Genomic DNA, 20,952 nt, shown 5'->3' on the forward strand with positions numbered 1-20,952 from the left:
GAGTCACCAGATTTGCTTGATTTTTAAATGGAGGCTTCTCATGCATTTGACCCGAATTCATGGGTATGAGTCTTACCAAATATTCCTTAAACGGGTTATAACATCTCATTAAATTAAAAATTATTCTCACCAAATTATTAATGTAAAAATCCTATAAAATAGGATATAATAAAAATTAATATCTTATTTATTTTAAAAAAGATATATATATATATATATATTATTTAAATTAAAAAACCAATTTGATAGTAATAAAAATAAATGGGTCTTGGGTCTCATCAAACCATAAGTATATTATTAACTTTCATAAATATTATTTATAATTAAAAAACCAATTTTATAGTAAAAAAAATAAAGGGTCTTAGGTCTCATCAAAACCATATATCTTTTAAACCGAATTATAACATCTCGTTTATTTGTGAAACAATTTATCATCAAACCATAAGTATATTGTTAACTTTCATACAATAAAAAAATATAAATTCAAAAAATAAATAAATATTAGAACAAACAATATAAAACAACCCCCGTAATACGGGGGATAAAAACTAATAATATATATAAACGAAGATCCAAAAATCCTAGGTGTCGCGATGTGGTCGCTCCCCATTTTTTTGGAGTCACCAGATTTGCTTGATTTTTAAATTGAGGATTCTCATGCATTTGACCCGAATTCATGGGTATGGATCTTACCAAACCCAGATATTCCTTAAACAGGTTATAACATCTCATTAAAAAAATTATTCTCACCAAATTATTGATGTAAAAATCCTATAAAATAGGATATAGTAAAAATTAATATCTTAATTATTTTAAAAAAAGATATATATCTATATATATATATATATATTATTTAAATTAAAAAACCAATTTTATTGGTAAAAAAAATAAACGGGTCTTGGGTCTCATCAAACCATAAGTATATTATTAACTTTCATAAATATTATTTATAATTAAAAAAACTAATTTTATAGTAAAAAAATAAGCGGGTCTTGGGTCTCATCAAAACATATAGCTTTTAAACGGGGTTATTAACATCTCATTTATTTGTGAAACAATTTATCACCAAACCATAAGTATATTATTAACTTTGATACAATAAGAAAAATATAAATTAAAAAAATAAATAAATATTAAACAAACAATATAAAACAACCCCCGTAATACGGGGGATAAAAACTAGTTTTTTTATAAAGGTGTAAGTATGCTATATTAAGTTATAAAATGAAAATACGTTGAGACTAATGATATATTTTGCTTTTATATACACTTTAAGTTTGTTTACATCTTTTTTAATTTTGATGAAATATACTATAGATTTTTACCAAGGTCTCTCTCTTCTTACACAGGCATGCTCACCCTTTTCCCTCTTCAAGAGCATCTAACGATGTTTGTCATGAAAAACCGGTCGTTCTTCCTCTCTCTCTCTCTCTCTCTCTCTCTCTCTCTCTCTCTCTCTCCTTGACGGTGCCACTTAAGCGTATACGATGCGTAGCTCTAACGCATGCATTTGGACCTAATACCTAATATTTCTTTTAAACAAAAATAAGTTTAAATCTAAAATAGAAACCATAAAAATGTTTATTTTCTAACAACCTAATTAATTATATATACTCCCTCTGTCCCATTATAACCCATTATAAGTGTCATAGTTTGACTTTTCAAGTCTTTTTTTTGCAACCTTGACCGTAAATATTTTTGTCCGTGTCATATAATACTTGATGAAAATTATATCAATGTAAAATACATTTAAAACCCAATCAATTCATATATTTTACATCAAGTATTATATAACACAAACAAAAATATTGTCGGTCAAAGTTAAACAAGAAAGACTTGAAAAATCAAACTAGGACAATTATAATGGGACAGGGGGAGTATAACTTTTCATGGCTGAGTTTATATATTAATTTTCGTATTTTAGAAGAAAGAATTCTTAATATATCTTGTTTAAGCGTGATAAAAAGTTAGTTAGTTAGGTATTCATTGATCATTCAAAAAAATTAATTGCTTCACGAATCACGAATATAATCAGAGGGCCATGAAAATGAACCAATACAGATCTTCGTTTCACATGTTTCATGATGATGAACTTAAAAATGATATGATTAGTGAACATTGTGTATAAATATTTTCACAAGAGCCATCCATACTACGGAGTGCTATAAATATTCAAAACTATATATTATCAATCAGCTATCATCTCAACAAACGAGAAAAATATCTTAAAATATGAATTTCATCTTCGATAGTAAGGCTAAAAACGCTCAAAAACGTACATTTGAATGCCATCACCATCATTTACCTTTGTTTTTAATAACAAAATTATTATTATTATTATATTTGTCTCAATGAGGAACTTTTGTTGATTTGTATTACTTAAAACATATTATAACAGATTAAACACTTTATAACTTATTTTGTTTAAAAAGGATGAACCGTAGCTTTTTTATACAGAGAAAAAAAGGACAACAACCACTTATGTCGTTAAACTTCATACTTCTGAATAAAACCGAGCTCCTCAAAACCGGCTTAATAGCCCAAAAAAACATCTTTGGGCATGCATAACTCCCAATAACTAGTTAAAAACCGCCTATTGTAAATGCTCTAAGGCTCTAACCAAAAAAATAGTTGTAGTTATCATTTTGGTCGGGAGATTATCTTAAAAGTTCACATCACACGTCAATTCCAACAAATAAGCGGAGTAGAGTGGAAAATTCATAATGCAGTACATTATGAAAATACATAAATGAAAAAGAAAACAATACAATATAAAAATGACTTAAGACATTTTTGTTTGGAAATTTTTAGGAGCTTTTAGAAGTTTCTAACTTCAAGTTTTTAAGAAAAAACTCCTACTTAATTAAAAGGCTTATTTGGTTCAAGGAGTTTGAATCTTTTATGTTAGAAGAAAAAGCTTAAAGCTTAAAGATTTTACTAGTAGCATTTAAAAAGAGTTACAAGCTTTAGTATTTTAATTTACTTAAATAACATTCCAAAAAAGATACATTTATTATTATTGTTTTTAGTTATGCCAATTTTAATAATTTTATACAGTTTATTAAAAGTTTCAGCTACTCTGTCAAACATCAAAATATATCTAAAAAACTATAGCTTCCAGCTAGCAGTTAGTTTTGTCAAACATACTCTTATACCCTTAGTTGAATCGAACTAACATGGACAAAACATTCATATTCATTTAATTTTAACCAGACGGACAGTTAGACTAATTTAGACAAACAAACTTTTTGTTCATGTCCATTTTTGCTCGTTTGTTACTATTGTGAGGTCTAAACAAATGGTGAACATAAATGAACACAAACAAATATAAACGAACATATATGGTTAATCCCTAATGGGCTAAAACATTTGGCTAAATATGCAATTTTAAAGTTTACTGTTCTTATAATTTGGATGATCGCAACTAGGCTAACCAAGTGTTTTAAACATGAAAATAAAATATATTTTAAATTAATATTAGTTTTAATCTTAAATTAATTTAAATGGATATTTAAGCAAACATAGACAAATGTAAATAAACAACCAAGCAGATAGCCAAACCAACAAAACATATGTTTATCTTCATCGTTTGTTAAATGAACAAAAGTTGCACTCATGTTCATTTAGTAAATAAACAAACATAAACAAGCTTTTTTATTTAACGGTCACTAAACGTTCAGATCGTTTACATGCTAATTGGAAAGGTAACAAAACCAATGTTTTAAAAACCGGTTCAAACCGGCCGGTTGAACCGGTTAAACCGGATTTCGCATAGTAGGCTGGTATTTTGAGACCAGCATTTTTGACCGGTTAGCTAGAACATCGTACCGGCGGTTTTTGTCTAAAATACCGGTTTTTACCGGCAAACCGGTTATAAGTCCGAGAAATTTTTAATATTTGCGGCCCATATTATTTCAAAATTACTTTTAACTCAACAATTAACATTCAAATGTGTAAACTTTAGGACTAATTTTTAAAATTGATGCTTTGCATTATTTTTTTAATATGAATTAACTTTTGGATTATGTTTTGTTATAGGAATCATGTAGTTTTTGGGTTATTTTTGGATTGAAGTTACATTTATTGTAAATTATAAGGTAAACTATTCAACCGGTTGAACCTTCCGGTATAACCCGGTTCAACCGATTGTATCATATTTTAGCCTAAACCGGTACAAGTAAAATACCGGTTTTTAAAACATTGAACAAAACTACATATTATCATGTTTTTGACAAAACTAATTTAGTGCATAAATATGACACATCAAACTCAATAACTAGAATCACTAAAACAGTTGCAAATCATAAGAACCATCAGTAAACAGACCACTTAATTTTATTTGCTATGATTAACATCTAGAAAAACAATTCAAATGTAATAATATTAAACCCTTCCTTGAATCTTTATAGGCTTCTTGGGGATCTTAAAAGAAGCAAAAACAGATTGACTAATCTCGATTTTATGATGTTGATTGTGAACGTTCAATTGCAACGAAGACTGATTCAATATCTCAAAGAATGAAGTGCTACTGCTTTCAGAAACAAGGTTTGTAGTTTGTGTGCTTGATCTGCCTTGTGACTGTGAGCTTCTGTACTTTGTTGTAACCTTTTTAGGTTGCATTTCACTTGATGCCTGCGTGTTATAAGCAATAACTAAAAAGTTAAAATTCATCAGGCAATCTTATGTAGAGATGTAATCAAGCTATGCCAGGCCCAGCCCTACCAAACGAGTTGGGTTCGTTTCAGGCCCTATTTCTAAAACCCGAGCCTAGGTTTATAGATTAAGGCTATAAACGAGCAGAGCCAAGCCAGGTTGGGCTCAGGCTCAAAGTTAAATGAGTGAGCCCGGCTAGTAATTTTTTTTACACATTGATACGTAAAAGACTAAAAATAATGCAATATTTATAAACAAAAGAATTTACAAATTTGTCATGTTACTTTTTTTCATACCTTTACATGTTATTTTAAACAGCCCTTAATCAAGATATGTGATTTAATAGTGATCATTTGTAATAAATAACTTAAGTTACATAATCAAATGTAATAAAACTATGTTGTCAGAGATAATATTTGAGTGTGCATGTGCTTATGAGAACAGAACTAGTTGAATATTAACTTGAATAATATTTGTTAAACTTACAATTGCATCTGATGTGTCCTCTGAATTCAAGATTGAACTTCGGCTATTGCTGTCATCTCTTCCAAATATAAAAGACCGAACCCCACCTGATCCTCCTTGCTTGGAAGGAAGTGAAACAGAACTGTTCGACGTTCGACTCAAGAAAGACGACTGCGGAATTAACATCACATAACACATTATTAAAAATCACTTTTTTTTATTTTGGAAAACCTGACATTAAGCAACATCATTAACTTACCTTAGAAGAGCTGTTGCTGTTACCTCCTATAAGTGATGTATCAAAATATGCTGCAAAATAAGTATTTAGTAAAACAAATGCAAGTGGTTTATATAATCTAGTATCAACTCAAATTCACAAATTAAGTTAACCACTTACATGCTATTTTAGCCTTCTTACGACCCTCAGGAACCTCATTTAGCTTCTTTATACGACCAAAAACTTCTCGTGAATCCTCATCTTCGATTGGTGACACCAATTTGCCCTTTTCTGTCTGTGTTAGTTATAATAACAGTTTCAGATTTAAATCTTAATATAAACTATATAACATAACAAGGTTATTGCATAAAAGAAAAACCAACTCTGGTCTAGTTGTTTGTTCAGTTATTAGAAAGAAACTTCGATTTATGTGTGCCACGTAAGGACAATACAAAGAGGAAGGTTAAAGTAGTCAAACATGTACAAACTAGCCAAAACAAAAAACAAACCGAAGTTGGTTACTTAAATTTTTCAATAACCCCTAAAATTAAATAGAAAATCACTAGCACCTTTGTTAAGCAATAATAGATTTATAATTTAAATGTTCATAAAGACTATAGATAATAAAAGGGTTATTGCATAAAAAAGATAACCACCTCTGGTCTAATTCTTGGTCAGTTTTTTAACTACTTCAAACTATAACTTTTAATATTTTGAAAAAACAACCTAGTCAGCAGGTAATCAACAATTCAACATGCAATAACCGAATCGGTAACCGAAACCGAACCAAAAACCGACGAAACCGAACCGATATAACCGAAAACCGAATTAACCGAAATTAACCGAACCGAACTCTTCATTTTTTAATATTTTCAAGTACTTTTTCCTCTATTTCATGTATTATATCTATTAATAGTTTAACACTATCATTTTCATGTATTTATATCTCCATTTCATGTTCTAATATCTCAATTTTATATATTTATACTTTCATTTCATGTAGTTATGCATTCATTTCATGTATTTAAACATTCATTTCATGTAGTTTTAAACAAAATTTTAGCCCAAATTTGATACCGGTTATTAACCGAAATTAACCGAACCGAACCGATAACCGATCGGTTAGGTTGGGTTAATGCTAATAACCGAACCGAACCGAACCGTGCACACCCCTAATTCAACATTATGTGTGCCACATCAGCATAAGACAAAGAAAAGTCAACATAGTCAATCATGTACAAATTACCTTGTATTAATATTTAATACTTCAAATTATGGATTTTATGGGTGAAATCAAACAGTTACCATATAAAAGTAATAATTTCTAAAATAAAAACCATAAATTAGGGATAAACTAAAAGGGAGTTGCAAAAAGAATAAAAGAAAATTACTTACATCTTTGTTGAGCAGACGCTCTTTAACAAGTATCTTTTCTGTTTCCTCTTCATCAGATGAAAAGTAATCATCATCTTTATCATTAAACATTTGAGCAACCATTTCTTTTGCTTTTTTTAGATTCATTCGACGCGGTCGTTCCACATCTTCATCTTCATGAACATCAACATCATCCTCATCACTATTATCACTATCATCATTAACATTATCATTCATTTCTACATCCTCTTCGCCTTCATCATCATCAAGTAAAGATGCTTCTTTAAGTTTAGAAGTAACATTTAATCTTCTCAAAAGATCATCAGTTCCAGCTGCATCTTTTTCTTCAAGCCATTTTTGATGAAGTTCATTGCGAGTTTCTAAATCAATTGGTCTTTCTTTATAACCAGTTGCTATCATCTTATTGAGTTCCTCAATATCATCTTCATCTTCATCCTCCTCATCTTCTTCATCATCTCCAAACACCATTCGATCATTGTCACTATCGTCTTCTTCCTCGGCCTCATCATCAAGAAATGCTTTTGCATGATCGCCTTTTGGAGAAGGGTGTTCTTGAACACGTGGGTCAACATTCTCTTTGTCATTTTCTTCTTCATCACAACTGCAAAATTCAAAGAAATCAGATGTGTAAGAACAGAAGTCGCAAAAAGTGTACTTTTAATGCAAAAAAATTAAAAGATCATATTATAAAGATAATAACTTTATAATCATATTAGACGCAAGAATAATCTACTAGGGAAACTAAGATCTTGGACCAAAAAACTGTGTTCTGGTCAATCAAAATCCAAACACATTTGACAAGAAATGTTGACCATAAAGTCAACTTACGTATCATCAGGAACAGAATCAAACTTTAACTTCATAGTTAACAAAGAAGGTCCCATTTCTTCTTCTTGAGAACTAGAATCATGCTCACAAGACTCTTCATTTTCAGATTCTTTACCATCACTATCACTGGGTTGAGTGTCACCAAAGAGTTCCTACAGTAAACAAGGTAACTGAGTATATATAGACAAGAAAGAGTAATAATTTGAAAAGGTTGCAAGTGTAAAGAAACCTGAGTATCATCAACTGGAGCGCATATAGCAGGTGTAGGATCCACATCCAAATCCTGCAGAAGCGTGAAAAGAAGCATCTTTATTAACTCTATCAGTTGAACAAAACCCACTGATGGAAATCAAACAAAGTTTGATCCCAATTACAGACTTTTAGATCCTTAGTCCATCCATAATGAGGTGAAATCTACATAACTTATATAAACATCGAAATCATATCGATATGCAAATACAAAAAATGTGATCTTGATAACTGTGTTCTTATATAAGAAGTTAAAAGTTTTCAATTTGTGTCAACCAATCATAGTGTGAGCAGTATGTCTGTTTCATGATTACTAGGATGGCACAGTATACCCATTCATAACAGCATACTTTGAGTTGTTCGCGAGCTGAGCCAAGCCGAGCCAAGGCATGCTCGAGCTCAGCTCGGATTTAAAACCAAACTATAAAAAACTTGAGCTAAAGCACAACTCGAAGAATAACCAAGCCAACTCGACTCAACTTGGTTTGGCTTGGTTTAAAAACAACTTGACCCAGCTTGGTATCAGGTTAGTTTTAGCTCAATGTGGATCGAATAATGGACAGTTGAGCTTAAAAAAGTGAATGTCGTTAACTTGGCCAATAAAATGTCAAAAGTTCAAGTGCTTATTTGAACAGTTCTATGCATACCTTCTGTGAACAAGCATTGACATCACTTTTCTGTTCTCCACATAGATCAGGTTCATCCGCACCATCATCATCGGATACATGATCTACATTTGAAACTTTGTCCTCTTTTACAGATCCAGATAAATCATTAACTTCTTTTTCTACACTCTCCGGCTGATCTTTCACATCATATTTATCACCTTCCTTGTCAGAATCATCATTGATTGACTGGTTAAACCTAAAAAGTAAAAATAAAAAAAAAATGAATACAACCAGATGCATAACCCATATCTATCAAAATACAGCAAACAAGATTAATACTCACTTCTTTGTCACCTCAAGCTTCCTTTGTCTTATTTTTTCCAAAATAGATGATATGGGCTTTTGAACAAGTGGCACTGGCTTAAAAGATACACCTCTAGTTTCTAACAATAGCGAAGAAAAATAATCTAATCAGAATAACCAACACATTATACATAATCAACAAACTGGATTTTAATAATCCATAATCCAAACTATGATACACTGACCGATAATAATCCATACCATCAATTTATGTACTAATAGTCCTAACTATAACTTTCATACCCACGGGCAATCCCAGTAACATAATTATCATTAATTTACATCTGATTCCGCCAACAATAATAACTATAAACTAAATAGAAAAACATGGATGCAAAAAATGAGTAGAAATCAAATATAAATCAACCATAAATTTATGATTGTTATGCTACCTGGAATGCCCTTAGCAACAAAAGTGAGAGTTCGGACTATCCCGATCAAATTTAACGTATGAATTATTATCAGCCAATGAGTGATAGTTTGAATTGTTAAAATCCAAATTCCAATTAAGTAAAACCTAATGTTAGCACATGATTTAATTAAACCAATCACCTCTTAAAATCCTCTGGGATTCAGCATGAAGTTGGTCAAGATAAGCTCTTCTTTCCTGTAAATCCATAAATCCGCAATTAACCAACAAACTAAATAATAATAATAATAATAATAATAATAATAATAATAATAATAATAATAATAATAATACAATCTATTTACCTTCTCTTCCCTTCTTTTGCTAGAATAAGATGTTTTCGCTGCTTTTGGTTTGTTATCGTGACCGGAACTCTTACGCCTCTTTTTCTTCCCTTTCTTCTCATTATTCTCCACATCTTCACCTACCCTAACTTCCATATCTATATTATCCCCTTCATTCCCAGCCAATTGATCAACTCCACTCTCATTCTCATTAACATTAACATTAATATCATTATCATCATCATCAAAATCCAATGCTCTCTTTGTTTCCTTCCGATCTGTTCTCAAAACCTCATCACCACCACCAGAACTCAATTCCTTTTCCGTGACGTCATCTTCTTCAATTTCCAAATCCTTCTTGACCGTCGAATCGCCGTAACAAGATCTCAATTCCTTTACCCTAGGGTTCAATTCTTCTGCATCTCCGTTACCGTCAAATGTTCGGATATCGGAAGCTTCTGGGGCTTCTTCGGGTACTGATTCAACGGTGGTTGACTGGACATCAACATCCGTTGACTTTTTGAGGCGCTTGAGCCTTCGGTGTTTAGGTGAAGGTGAAGGTGAGTTGTTGGGGATTGAGAAGGACTCGTAATCGTCATCGCTTTCCATTGATAGATGGTTAGGGTTTTGGTATACAAGGAAGATGGATCTGAATGAGTGAAGTGAAAAGATTAAAGGAGGTATTTTATTTGAAGCAAAAATGGGGGATTTTGGCGGCAATTATTCGAAATTTGTAACAAAGGGCGCTAAAATCTGAGGTTTCTCGGTACAATTTATGTGATTTGTTTTTGTTTCATGACTTTTTATACGGTAACTTTTTATGAGTTTGGTTTAAATACAAATAAAATTAACGTGTTAAATGTAAAAATCAAGTTGAGTAGTTATATATACAAATAGAGTAATTATGTAATTACTCCATATAAAGTAATTACATGATTACTCTATTTGTATGTATATAATTACTCAACTTGATTCCCACATTTAGTACGTTAATTTCATTTGTACGTTAACCTTCCCCAACTTTTTGATATGCAGTGTTGACTGGATGTTTGTGAAGCCGTTTGAGGTTGTAGTTTAGGCGAATGGAGATTTTAAAGAATTTTCAGTTTTTTTTCTTTAACAAATTAAAACAAGAATGTAATTTAAAAAGATAATTTTGATAATTAAAAAAAACATTAAACATCATAAAAAAATAAGAAAAACATTAAAAAACATATACACAAATTTATTTTCTGGCTTAAGTTAAAGGGCTTATTTTGATATTTACGTTATGTTCTAGAGTTTACTTAACCAATGAATGAAAAGGAAAAGAAACAATTTCCATTCATTTCATATCCTTTTTGGGGTATGTTTGGCAAAATTAGCTGGTAGCTGTAGTTGGAAGCTGCTATCTGGTAGATGGTGGCTGGAAGCTATAGCTTTTTATAAATATTTAACTGTAGCTTTTTAGAAACATTTGAAGGTGGAGTTTGCGGCTGAGCCACTGTTGTCGGCTTCCGTTTGGAAACCCAAGGCGGTGACAGCGGTGGTCCGAAATGTTGGCGGTGGTCCGCTAAAAGGTGGGATTCGATGGCCAGTTTGCTATTTATTTCCTTTTCACATGATTGAAATGGTGGAGTGGTAGTGCTGTAGTGGTCTTCCGGCGACGATTGTGATGCAGGCTAAACCAAGAGTGGGTTATTACACTTTTGCCCTTTATGAATAAAAGTTGTGTTACATTTCCAAATTAGAAAAAAAACACATAAAAGGATATTGTTCTTAACTCACTACGTTAAAAAATCATAACACGTTAAAATATCATGTTTAGTAGTTACGGGCATGCAAAATTGCGAAAAAATTTCATAAATAGTGCTTTTGCAAAAGGTTTTTTTTAAAATGGTATGGCTTTGAGAGATGTTACATAAATGGTGTAATCGTGGTTTTGGGTATATTTCTTTGAATGTGTCAGAGGGAAATTCATAAAATAATATTTTTTATTAAAATATGGCAAGTCGTGGTTTCAAACCAAGGATTATATTAAAGTAGTAACCTAGTTACCACTTTTTGTGTTAATGTGGTGGTTTTGTAAGTCAAGTCGTGGTTTAAAACCATGGTTTGATCTTTTTTATTAGTTTTTTTTAAATGCTGAGTAATATGAGTAACATTCAAACTTTTTTTAATCATATGCATGGCTGTAAACGAGCCGAGTCGAGTTGAGCCAGAGTGTGCTCGAGCTCCAGCTTGAACTTAATCGGCTTGGCTCGTTTTCTTTATCGAGCTGAAAAATCAAGCTCGAGCTCGGCTCGTTTAAAGCTCGAGCCGAGCTCAAGCTCGTAGGGTCGGGCTTCTTTAATTTATTTATTTATTATTTTACAAATTTTGATATATAAAAGACAAAAATTATAATTTTAACATACATATTATATAAAATTTAAAAACTAGAGAATTTAAATATTTATATGTTTTATTTTAGTTATTCTTTTATAATGTATTAGGTATCGAGTGACATAATATATGTATAATTTTTTTTATTTATTTCTTTGTATGCTATTATATATAGATATTAAAATTTAGGGTTTAATCTAAACGAGCCGAGCTAACCCTGGCTCGAGCTCGGCTCGTTTAGCAATCGAGATGAGTCGAGCCAAGCTCACTTAGAATCGAGTTTTTTCGAGCCGAGCTCGTTTAGAATCGAGCTTTTTCGAGCCAAGCTTTTTTAAGCTATTTTCAAACGAGTCGCAGGCCACATGCTTTTTGAACAATCCTAACTCCTAATCATATGTGGTGCATGACGCTCTACTATATAGGTTTAAGTCTAATGTATTTTCATAATCTCTGATCGTCACGCCGAACTGTCAAGAGTTCTTAACTAAAACTGTTATTATAGAACAAATGTTTGGCTTGATGATTTTCATATAAAAATAACAAATTGGAATTACTTGACTAGGTTATACTTGTGAACTCATTTTCTAATGTCAACAATGTTGTATACGAAGCTTGTAATTTTTATGAAGTGTTTGATGAGAATATCAAACTCAATATATGTATACAATTATATTGCATGTATTAATAACTACTAATTAAATTTCAAAAGAATCTTTCAAATTAAAAATATAGTTCATGAATGGATGGTATGGAAAATATGAGTATGTAATGCAAGTTCGAAGAAAAAAATTCAAGTGACTAATAGTTAAAAATAGAGAAATGTCATCTTCAAAAAGAGAAAACAAAATAAGCTTGAACATCCTAAATATATCGGAGAAGAAAAAAAAAATAAAAGAAGACCAAACCTCGGTTGAAATCATGGATTGATTGAAAAAAAAACGTGTTAACATATATGGTTATCAACATTAAAAAAAACAGATCAAACAGTGGTTTCAAACCACGACTTGATGGTAAAACCACCACAAAACTGGAAGTGGTATTAGATTTAATTTTTTATGCAATCCGTGGTTTCACATCCGTGGTTTGAAACCACGATGTCACACCCCCCATATTAGGCCTAGGCGTGTGACTCGATAGTTGGTACCACATTTGTAAATAAATCAGAGTTACGGTTAATTAGCAGAAGACTTATGAAATATAAGGATCAAAGTTATAAAATATTTACATTACAGAATATGGAAACAAGTTCCATTTGTGTTTACTTGTTTTAAGTTTACAAAACCACCATTTTAGTTATATTAACATTTAACAAAAATTATCCGAGCCATCGGATTCTTGAGCCTTCGTCCCTTAGCTCTAATCTTTGTTACCTGCAAAATGTTATAAAAATACGTCATCAACGAATGCTGGTGAATATGCTGACGTGAAAATATTTTCTTTTACTTTGTTACCCCTCGAGGGTTACGCGTGCCTCGGCCCATCTTGGCTTAGAAATAACAAAGTTAAGACAACATCATTATAAACTCGAGCCTCTACCTAGGTCACCCCAGCAAGACACCGCAACATCCCGACGTACTTAGGTGCCATAAATATACACAATGTCATTCTCATTCTCACTCGAACATACTTTAAAGACACTTAGTCTCATGTAAAGTTTTACACATAACAAGTTTATTTATTTGAAAACAAGTTTGTAAAAGTGGGGCGTATTCACCTTTGATCGGGATCGGTTTCCAACACCGTCCTTGCGTAATCTTTCTTGCTATCTCGTACCTATAGTACGAGTATAACTTTTATTAGTCGGATATACAATCCGGCTTAAGACCTTTAGTCTTATTACCTCGATGAACATTTAGTTCATTTCTTTTATTAAAACCCTTAGATTTAAAAGCAATATTTATAAACCTTTAGTTTGTTATAAAAACCCGACGTTTCTTCTTTTCTAAGAAACGTATTATTTTTCTTTTATCATATAAGAATATCCTTTATTACTTATATAATATTCATAACAAAGAATTATATATATTTCACACACTTCCATATTTCTTTATTTTCTTTTCTTTGTTATATAATTTCTTTCTATAAACATCGAGCATAATTCCGACTTAGGGCATTAAGCCTTTATAATATTTTATTATTATTTTAGTCGGGTAGTAAGCATTACCTTTCCTCGGCTTAATATTTCCTAGATACTCGAGCAACACTTCTACACCGCTTAGTCTTTTCAACACTCGCTTTGATCGCCACTTCACTTTGGCACGCTTATCGAGACACCAACTTTCTTCTCGGCACGCACTTCGAGGTGATCGTTGGGCTGTAATAACGACACCACCTTCTTGCTCGGAACGTCGTCGGGAGTGGTTACGAATATCGAGGTATGGCACGTTAATCGAGGAGTCGGGGCACGGGTTTCCAGGTGGATCGTTGGCACAAATTTCGAGGTGTAGAGAGAGAGCAGAGAGATGATTGTATGCTGGATTTTGGTGTGAATTGTGAAGACCCCGGACCTGCTATTTATAGGCAAAATCTTGGATCCTATCGCGATACGCTATAGACTCCTTGTCACCCATCGCGTAGCGCGATGTAGCTTTGCATCGTCACCACGTATGTCTGCCACTTGTTGCTACGTGGCAGACGGTGTGCCACGCGTTAACACGTGGCGGACGATGTGCCACGTGTCAGGACACGTGACGAGAGGTGTGCCACGTGTGGACGCGTGACAGTCTTGTGTCAGAGGTGTCGGTACATGTACGCGATGACGTAGGTCCAACCAGCGATCGCGTATCGCTGTTGACCCTTCCAGAATGTTTGACCAAGCTCCATCGCGATACGCGATGGCTTGACCTTTGTCCCCATCGCATAGCGATATAGGACAAGAAAACAGATTTTTCATTTATAACTTTGGAATTTGAATTTGACAGGATTAGTCCCTTAACTTTGGAGAGTTGTCATTTTTGTCCCAAAATTCCCGTGATGTTACACACGATTTGCCTAATTTTAATCAAAATTATTACTTTTTCAAATACCCATATGACACATTCATAGAAAATTCACTAACCGTGATTTCAAACCATTGTTTCACCATTTTTGTAACCATCTTTTAAAACCATACCATTTTTTAAAACAAGTTTTATAGAAGTACCATTTATGAAAATTTTTTGCAGAATCACGGTATAACATTTTCATGGTTTTTTTTTGGTATAACGTTTTCATGTTTACTTTTACGTTTTAATGATTGGGTTCTGTCGCAACACACAAATCTTTTTTTATTCATTGTCAACTTGCTATCGTCAAATATGAACTTTTTAATTATACATTGCTTACCCAACGAATTATCTTCAAACTTATCTAATGCGGGTCCAAAACCCGCACAACACACGGGTTTAAAAACTAGTTAAAATTCAAAAAGAAATACCGAAATAAAAAAAATACATAAAAAAGAAACGATAAAACTAAAAAGTTATTTTGATAGGTTGTCAAATTCACATTTTTTTTGTAATTGTTGTTGTTTCAATAATGCGGCATCCTCGATACACTCATTTGAGACGAGATCCTCGTAGTCTCGTTCCATTTGCCGCAATTCAAGTACACGGACAAGCCGACCATTGGCTTTGTTGATAGCACGGATGGTAGCTAAACGTTTCACATGTTGGGTTTCGAAACGATCGAACACATCGTATAGTCGGTCCAATTCTTCACGGCCCCCCCACATCGGCTCGCTTAGACGAGGAACCCTCCACATTTATTCCATTCTTTTTCCTTCTTCTCCCATGGGGTCGAGCCAACTCTTGTACGTTGTCATCCACTAAATTAACCGCCTCTTCGTCAACGAGATGGAAGCTCTGAGCATCGGAGGGTGTTGCAGGTGTGCTCGGATTTGTCAAAAACCTCCGTTCTGAAGCCCGGGATAATGCACCGGATTGTCGAGTGACCGAAACGGTGGGTGACTCGTCTTCCATTTTGGTTTTGAAGGAGGATGGAATATGGAAAATGGATCTGAATGAGTGAAGTGAAAAGATAGATAAAGGAGGTTTTGAAGTTATGGAGGGAAGCATAAAAAATGAGGGATTTTGGCGGCAATTATTTGAAATTTGTAACTAATGCGCGCTAAAACTGTGGTTTGCTGACTCGGCACAGTTTATGCCATTTGTGTTTTGTTTGATGACTAGCATTTTAATACAGTACAAAATATGAGCTTTTAAAGTTTAAATAAATCTTGTTTAGTTCACTTGTTTAAAATGTTTGAATAGGTTGGTCATGTGTGGCTGACTTATTTAGATTGTTTATGTAAGATCACCATTTCACGTTTATGACCCATTTACAAGTTAATTACAGTATGTTAATTCGTTTGATCCGTTAAGATAAATATATTACAAATGTCGTGTTTATTTTGCACTTTTTAAGTGTGTTCGTATTGTTGATTTGCTTAATATGAATAAATATGTGACGTATTAATTCAAATTGTTAACTCGGATTTGTCATCCCAATATGATTACCAAGGCTGCCCCTTTGGGTAGGTTGAGCCGGGTGGTAGGGCGAGACACGTAAATTATTGGGGCCAAAATTTGTTTATATACATACTTTTATATAGATTTTTAAAAACTTATTTTACAAAATATATTGGCTTCAAAACCTTTTTTTATCCATAATACATTTATGCTATTGGGCTCAAATTAAATTTAAATAGTAAATAAAACAATAACATTAATCGTCGTTTAAAAAGATTAACTTATATATTTCGTTACTCGTTCGGATATGCAAGCCATTTTTTATTTCGGTTCGACCGAGACATTTAAACCCTCGAATACGTCCATGATAATTACCATTGTTGTAAAAAAATGTTGGAGCTAAGAAAAACTCACACCGTTGAGTTTTAAACTTTTAATGCATTTCCTTGACTTAAAGGCGTTTGTTTTAAGTTAGCAAATAGTTTGGGCAATTTTATTTTTGACAAAATAAGACGAGTTTACAAATTGAAAGTTGTAAATAAGTATTCATAACATGATTGTAAAAATCGCGCCTAGGCGCCGAGTACTCAACGAGTAATCCCCGCCTAGGCCGAGTTCTCGGTGAGCCATCCCCGAGTACTCACCGACTAAGGCCGAGTACTCCCAACTCCCCAGTCGACCGCCTAGGGTCCGCCTAGCGACTTTTGCAACCTTGATTCATACAAAAAAAAAATAAAGGTAAACATGCTTGAAAATGAATAATATTGGTGGGGTTGAAAAAAAAAAAAAAGATAAAAAAAATAAAGGTAAACATGCTTGAAAAGGGAGTATATTATCTTCTCCGGTAATACTTTTGAATGTGATAGAATGACTAAGAACAAATGTCATGATCTATGCTTTATATATGAATGAACTAGGTTAGGTACCCGTGTGATACACGGGTTGAACAATATTAACTTTATAAATAACTGAAAGATAAGTGAAATAAATAAAAAAGTCAAGTTACAATTATAATTCACAAACATATAAATAATTCTTAAATCTCTAAAGATTTCATTGTATACGACATTTATATTTTCTATAGTCCCACATACGTATTACACGAGGTAAAGAATGAAAACGATATATATCAAAATTTGTAAATACTTATTATAAATTAGATTACAAGTTATATATAATAAGGAAAATGACGTGGATGTGATGTCCTCACAAACTTAATTCACCCCACAAACAATGTTGCAGGTTATTTTCGATACGTTGTCCACAAGTTTATGCTCAAAATAATACCTAAATTTTAAAATGTTCAAAAATCTAAATAGAGACCACAAGAAAAAATGTTTTTAGTAAAAAATTCATCCTTTTCAAAGTGTATGTAAACTTTCATATCAAGATTATATAGGGTAGTGGTTATATCAAAAGCTAACACCTCAAAATTCTCAAGATGAATGCGTATCGTTAAATTCAACTATTTGTAACTAAAAATTTCCATTAACTGGGAAGTAACCATATTGATTTTGAAATGCGAACTTTGTTAATTTTGACTCAGAAATCAACATACATGAAGTCATTATGAGGCAAAAAGTCAATTTGATCCCAAAAAACCATACTGATTTTGAAATGTGATTTATTACCATAATAAATATGAGCATAAGAAAATAATATGACCAAAAGTCAACTACAACAACAAATTTATAAAACATATCTAAATTAGTAATGGACAATCTGGTTAAAAATATAACATGTAATATAACATTTTAGAGTATGTGAATAGTAACTTATATCACAGATTATACACAAATACTGTAATATCTGTAAAACTTTGATTAGCAGACTCGTTAAAAGAAAATAGTAAACATCGTACCAACAATTATCACATGAATTCCTCCTCTAATAGAAACCTTTTGGGTCATTAAATGTTTCCTTACATCTCCAAAGACAATGCTGAAAGAGAGATAATAGACATCAGTTTATACATATTTTATTACACTAAACTAAGCAGTGAAAAATTAATTACAAATACATGTACACTAAATACTTTTAAATGAAAAAAAATGGTGATCAAGTTATTTAAAATAAGCAAATGGATGGATACATAATGAATAGCAAAGTAAGCCAACATTACCATAATAAACATGAGCATATGAAAATAGTATGACTAAAAGTCAAACTAAATAAGCGTGAACCTGAAGCTGCAAATTGGCCATATCTTTCTTTGCTTAGTTTTTTGAATTAATAGCCATTACACTTTTAAGAATAGCAAGAAAAAAATAAGTTTTAACTTGCAACATTATAGCTATGGCAGTTGATAGTTATTTATATGTTAGGTATTGTAGTTGATCTCTTTGTATATAAAGATAATACAATTACAATAATATTATGTAATAGGTAATTTCAATTATAAGAACTTAAGAAGTATATTATAGTTTTACGAACTATATTCTTTTCATCATTCACTGTGTGTAGAACGCGTGCTTCTATCCTATTTTCATTAATGACGACACTCGCATAAGTATAAAAATTTGTATACATAGATTAACAAACATCCACAAAAGCTACAATAATCATTGCTCACATGCGCTCTAAGTTTTCTTATAATTTGCTATTATTAAAAGTAATGATAGGATTCATTTTCTATATACCATAATTGTCACTGTCCCATTGAGACTTGTATTGAAATTGAAAACTATACAAAAGCAGACCATTTCAAAGACATCCTAAGTTATTTAAGTGTCATGAAATAATATATACATCAATAAAACACGATTACGAAAAAATGCAGAAGACATACCTTGGAGTTTAATCTGCTTCCAGAAATCCATTGTTTTATAGGTGTATAATTGCTTCTTTCCAGCAAGAGGTGTCAACATATCGTTATCCAATCTAACAAAGTCCATAGCATGTGTCATGTTAATAGAGATTATAATGGTATAGAGTTGAAAAAGGCATGTAATATACTACTGTTACATAAAAAAATATACTAAGATCTTACTCGGTCACCAATCAAAGGACCTCAAAGCTGGATAAAGTTTGCAGGTTAGCTGCAAGAATTTTGAAAGTTGTAACTGCTATTATTATTAGATATATATATATATACACACACACAAATTCAAAAAGATTAATGTAGATCCTCACCCTATATATATATATACATATATAACCTTTTTCTTCACGATAGCACATATCTCAAATGACATTAAGTATTTCTGCTGTTAATATGTAAACACAACAGTTCATTAAATTACTTACCTACATTAATCCTTGAAAAGAGCTATAAGAAAACGCAACAGAGAGACTACTTCAATGAAACTGACCAATTCTTTCTAAAGTGACTAATTTTTACAAAACTATCAGGTTTCTTTGCGTAATGTAAAAGTTCCTTGTTAGCTGAATGAGCAACTACTTCACCAAACTCGCTAGCCGACTAACAGAAACATTCTCAAAAAGTTTTGCAACAACAAAAATTAATCTCAAAAGTTGCAGTATTATTAAGATAATGAGAAAGAATTACAAAGTGAACAGTAATAATACAAAAAAGTATAGAACACTTGGTGTGATACACAAAGAGATATCAAAGTGAACAGTAATAATACAAAAAGTATAGAATTAACAATGTTCCAGTTTTCATTGATCAGTCATGATACACGAAGTAAAGAATTAGCGATCTCATACACAAGAAAATCATGATTATGATCATTTGCATCTTAATAAATAAAAGGACCTAATATTTACCATACATATATATCTCTACACATGTTAATGTCACATTTTCCATTTAAATCTCATAGTTTTTTCATAGTGGCATTTTATCGAACACTTGGTGCGCCTCAAACTTCAATGTAAACATGTTCAAAGCTAATGTTATAAATTCCATTACAAACACATGTGATCCAACTCAACAAGTTTAATCTCTAAAATACAAAGGCATATAAGATGAATAAAATTCCTTAACAATCAAATTTAACTACTCTTTTCGAGTAATACCCTAAACTGACATGAACAACCAAAAACACCAACATTTATCATATAGAAAATGAAATGGATATAGACTAACTGTAATTGCAAATTGAATAACTTATGAAAATGATGAGAGATAATAGTCTGGTGTTCGTATGAAATCGAATACCTTAGAGCCGGAGAAATCAACGAATTTGAATAAGAGAACCCATAAATCGTCGTTCATTTATTGAACATGGTGGCCACATTTATCCCTAAATTGAATACCTTAAGCCATCAATTGACCACCATCCATCGATTCACCATATTACAACATCGATTTTAAACCGGCTATAAAGAATCAGAAGGGTCAGTTAGGGATTAGAGATGAAGAACACTGGGTCAATGTGGCAGCTCTATCGTATTAGAATTCTTATTTCCATTCATTTAACTTAATTACACATCTGTTTGTTGAATATGTATATTTATATTTTACTTGTTTTATTATTTTTATTATTATTTACAGTACTAGATGCAAGATCAAATAAGTTAGTTGACGATACATAATACCTTACGGTGCTGTTTGTTTTTGCATTGCAGACATAAACTGTCTGCAAGCTGATTTCATCTGTTTTCATGTCTGCAACTGAAGATGTGGTCTGAAGATCTGCAAGCTGAAAATATAAGACTGTTTGTTTTTATAAGCTGATACTGTCTGCATAACTGTCAAACTTAT

The 20,952-nt window shown here is 32.0% G+C and overlaps 1 protein-coding gene across 1 annotated transcript; it reads right to left on the bottom strand.

Moving 5' to 3' along the window:
* Positions 1–4,303: 4,303 nt before the first annotated feature.
* On the bottom strand, positions 4,304–10,080 carry LOC143603656 (uncharacterized). Its single transcript, XM_077080399.1, has 11 exons — positions 9,493–10,080; positions 9,331–9,385; positions 8,759–8,858; positions 8,455–8,671; positions 7,788–7,841; positions 7,559–7,710; positions 6,731–7,331; positions 5,516–5,630; positions 5,378–5,427; positions 5,140–5,289; positions 4,304–4,632 (listed from the first exon to the last, which is right to left on the bottom strand). The coding sequence occupies exons 1-11, from the start codon at positions 10,078–10,080 to the stop codon at positions 4,384–4,386; spliced, it is 2,331 nt and encodes a 776-aa protein (XP_076936514.1). The 3' UTR covers positions 4,304–4,383.
* Between the last annotated feature and the right edge of the window lie 10,872 nt (positions 10,081–20,952).

The sequence above is a fragment of the Bidens hawaiensis genome, unplaced genomic scaffold (assembly GCF_021521415.1).
Source record: "Bidens hawaiensis isolate Kalapana, Puna unplaced genomic scaffold, B.hawaiensis_p1.1 tig00062347_1, whole genome shotgun sequence".
In the NCBI taxonomy this organism is placed as follows: domain Eukaryota; kingdom Viridiplantae; phylum Streptophyta; class Magnoliopsida; order Asterales; family Asteraceae; genus Bidens; species Bidens hawaiensis.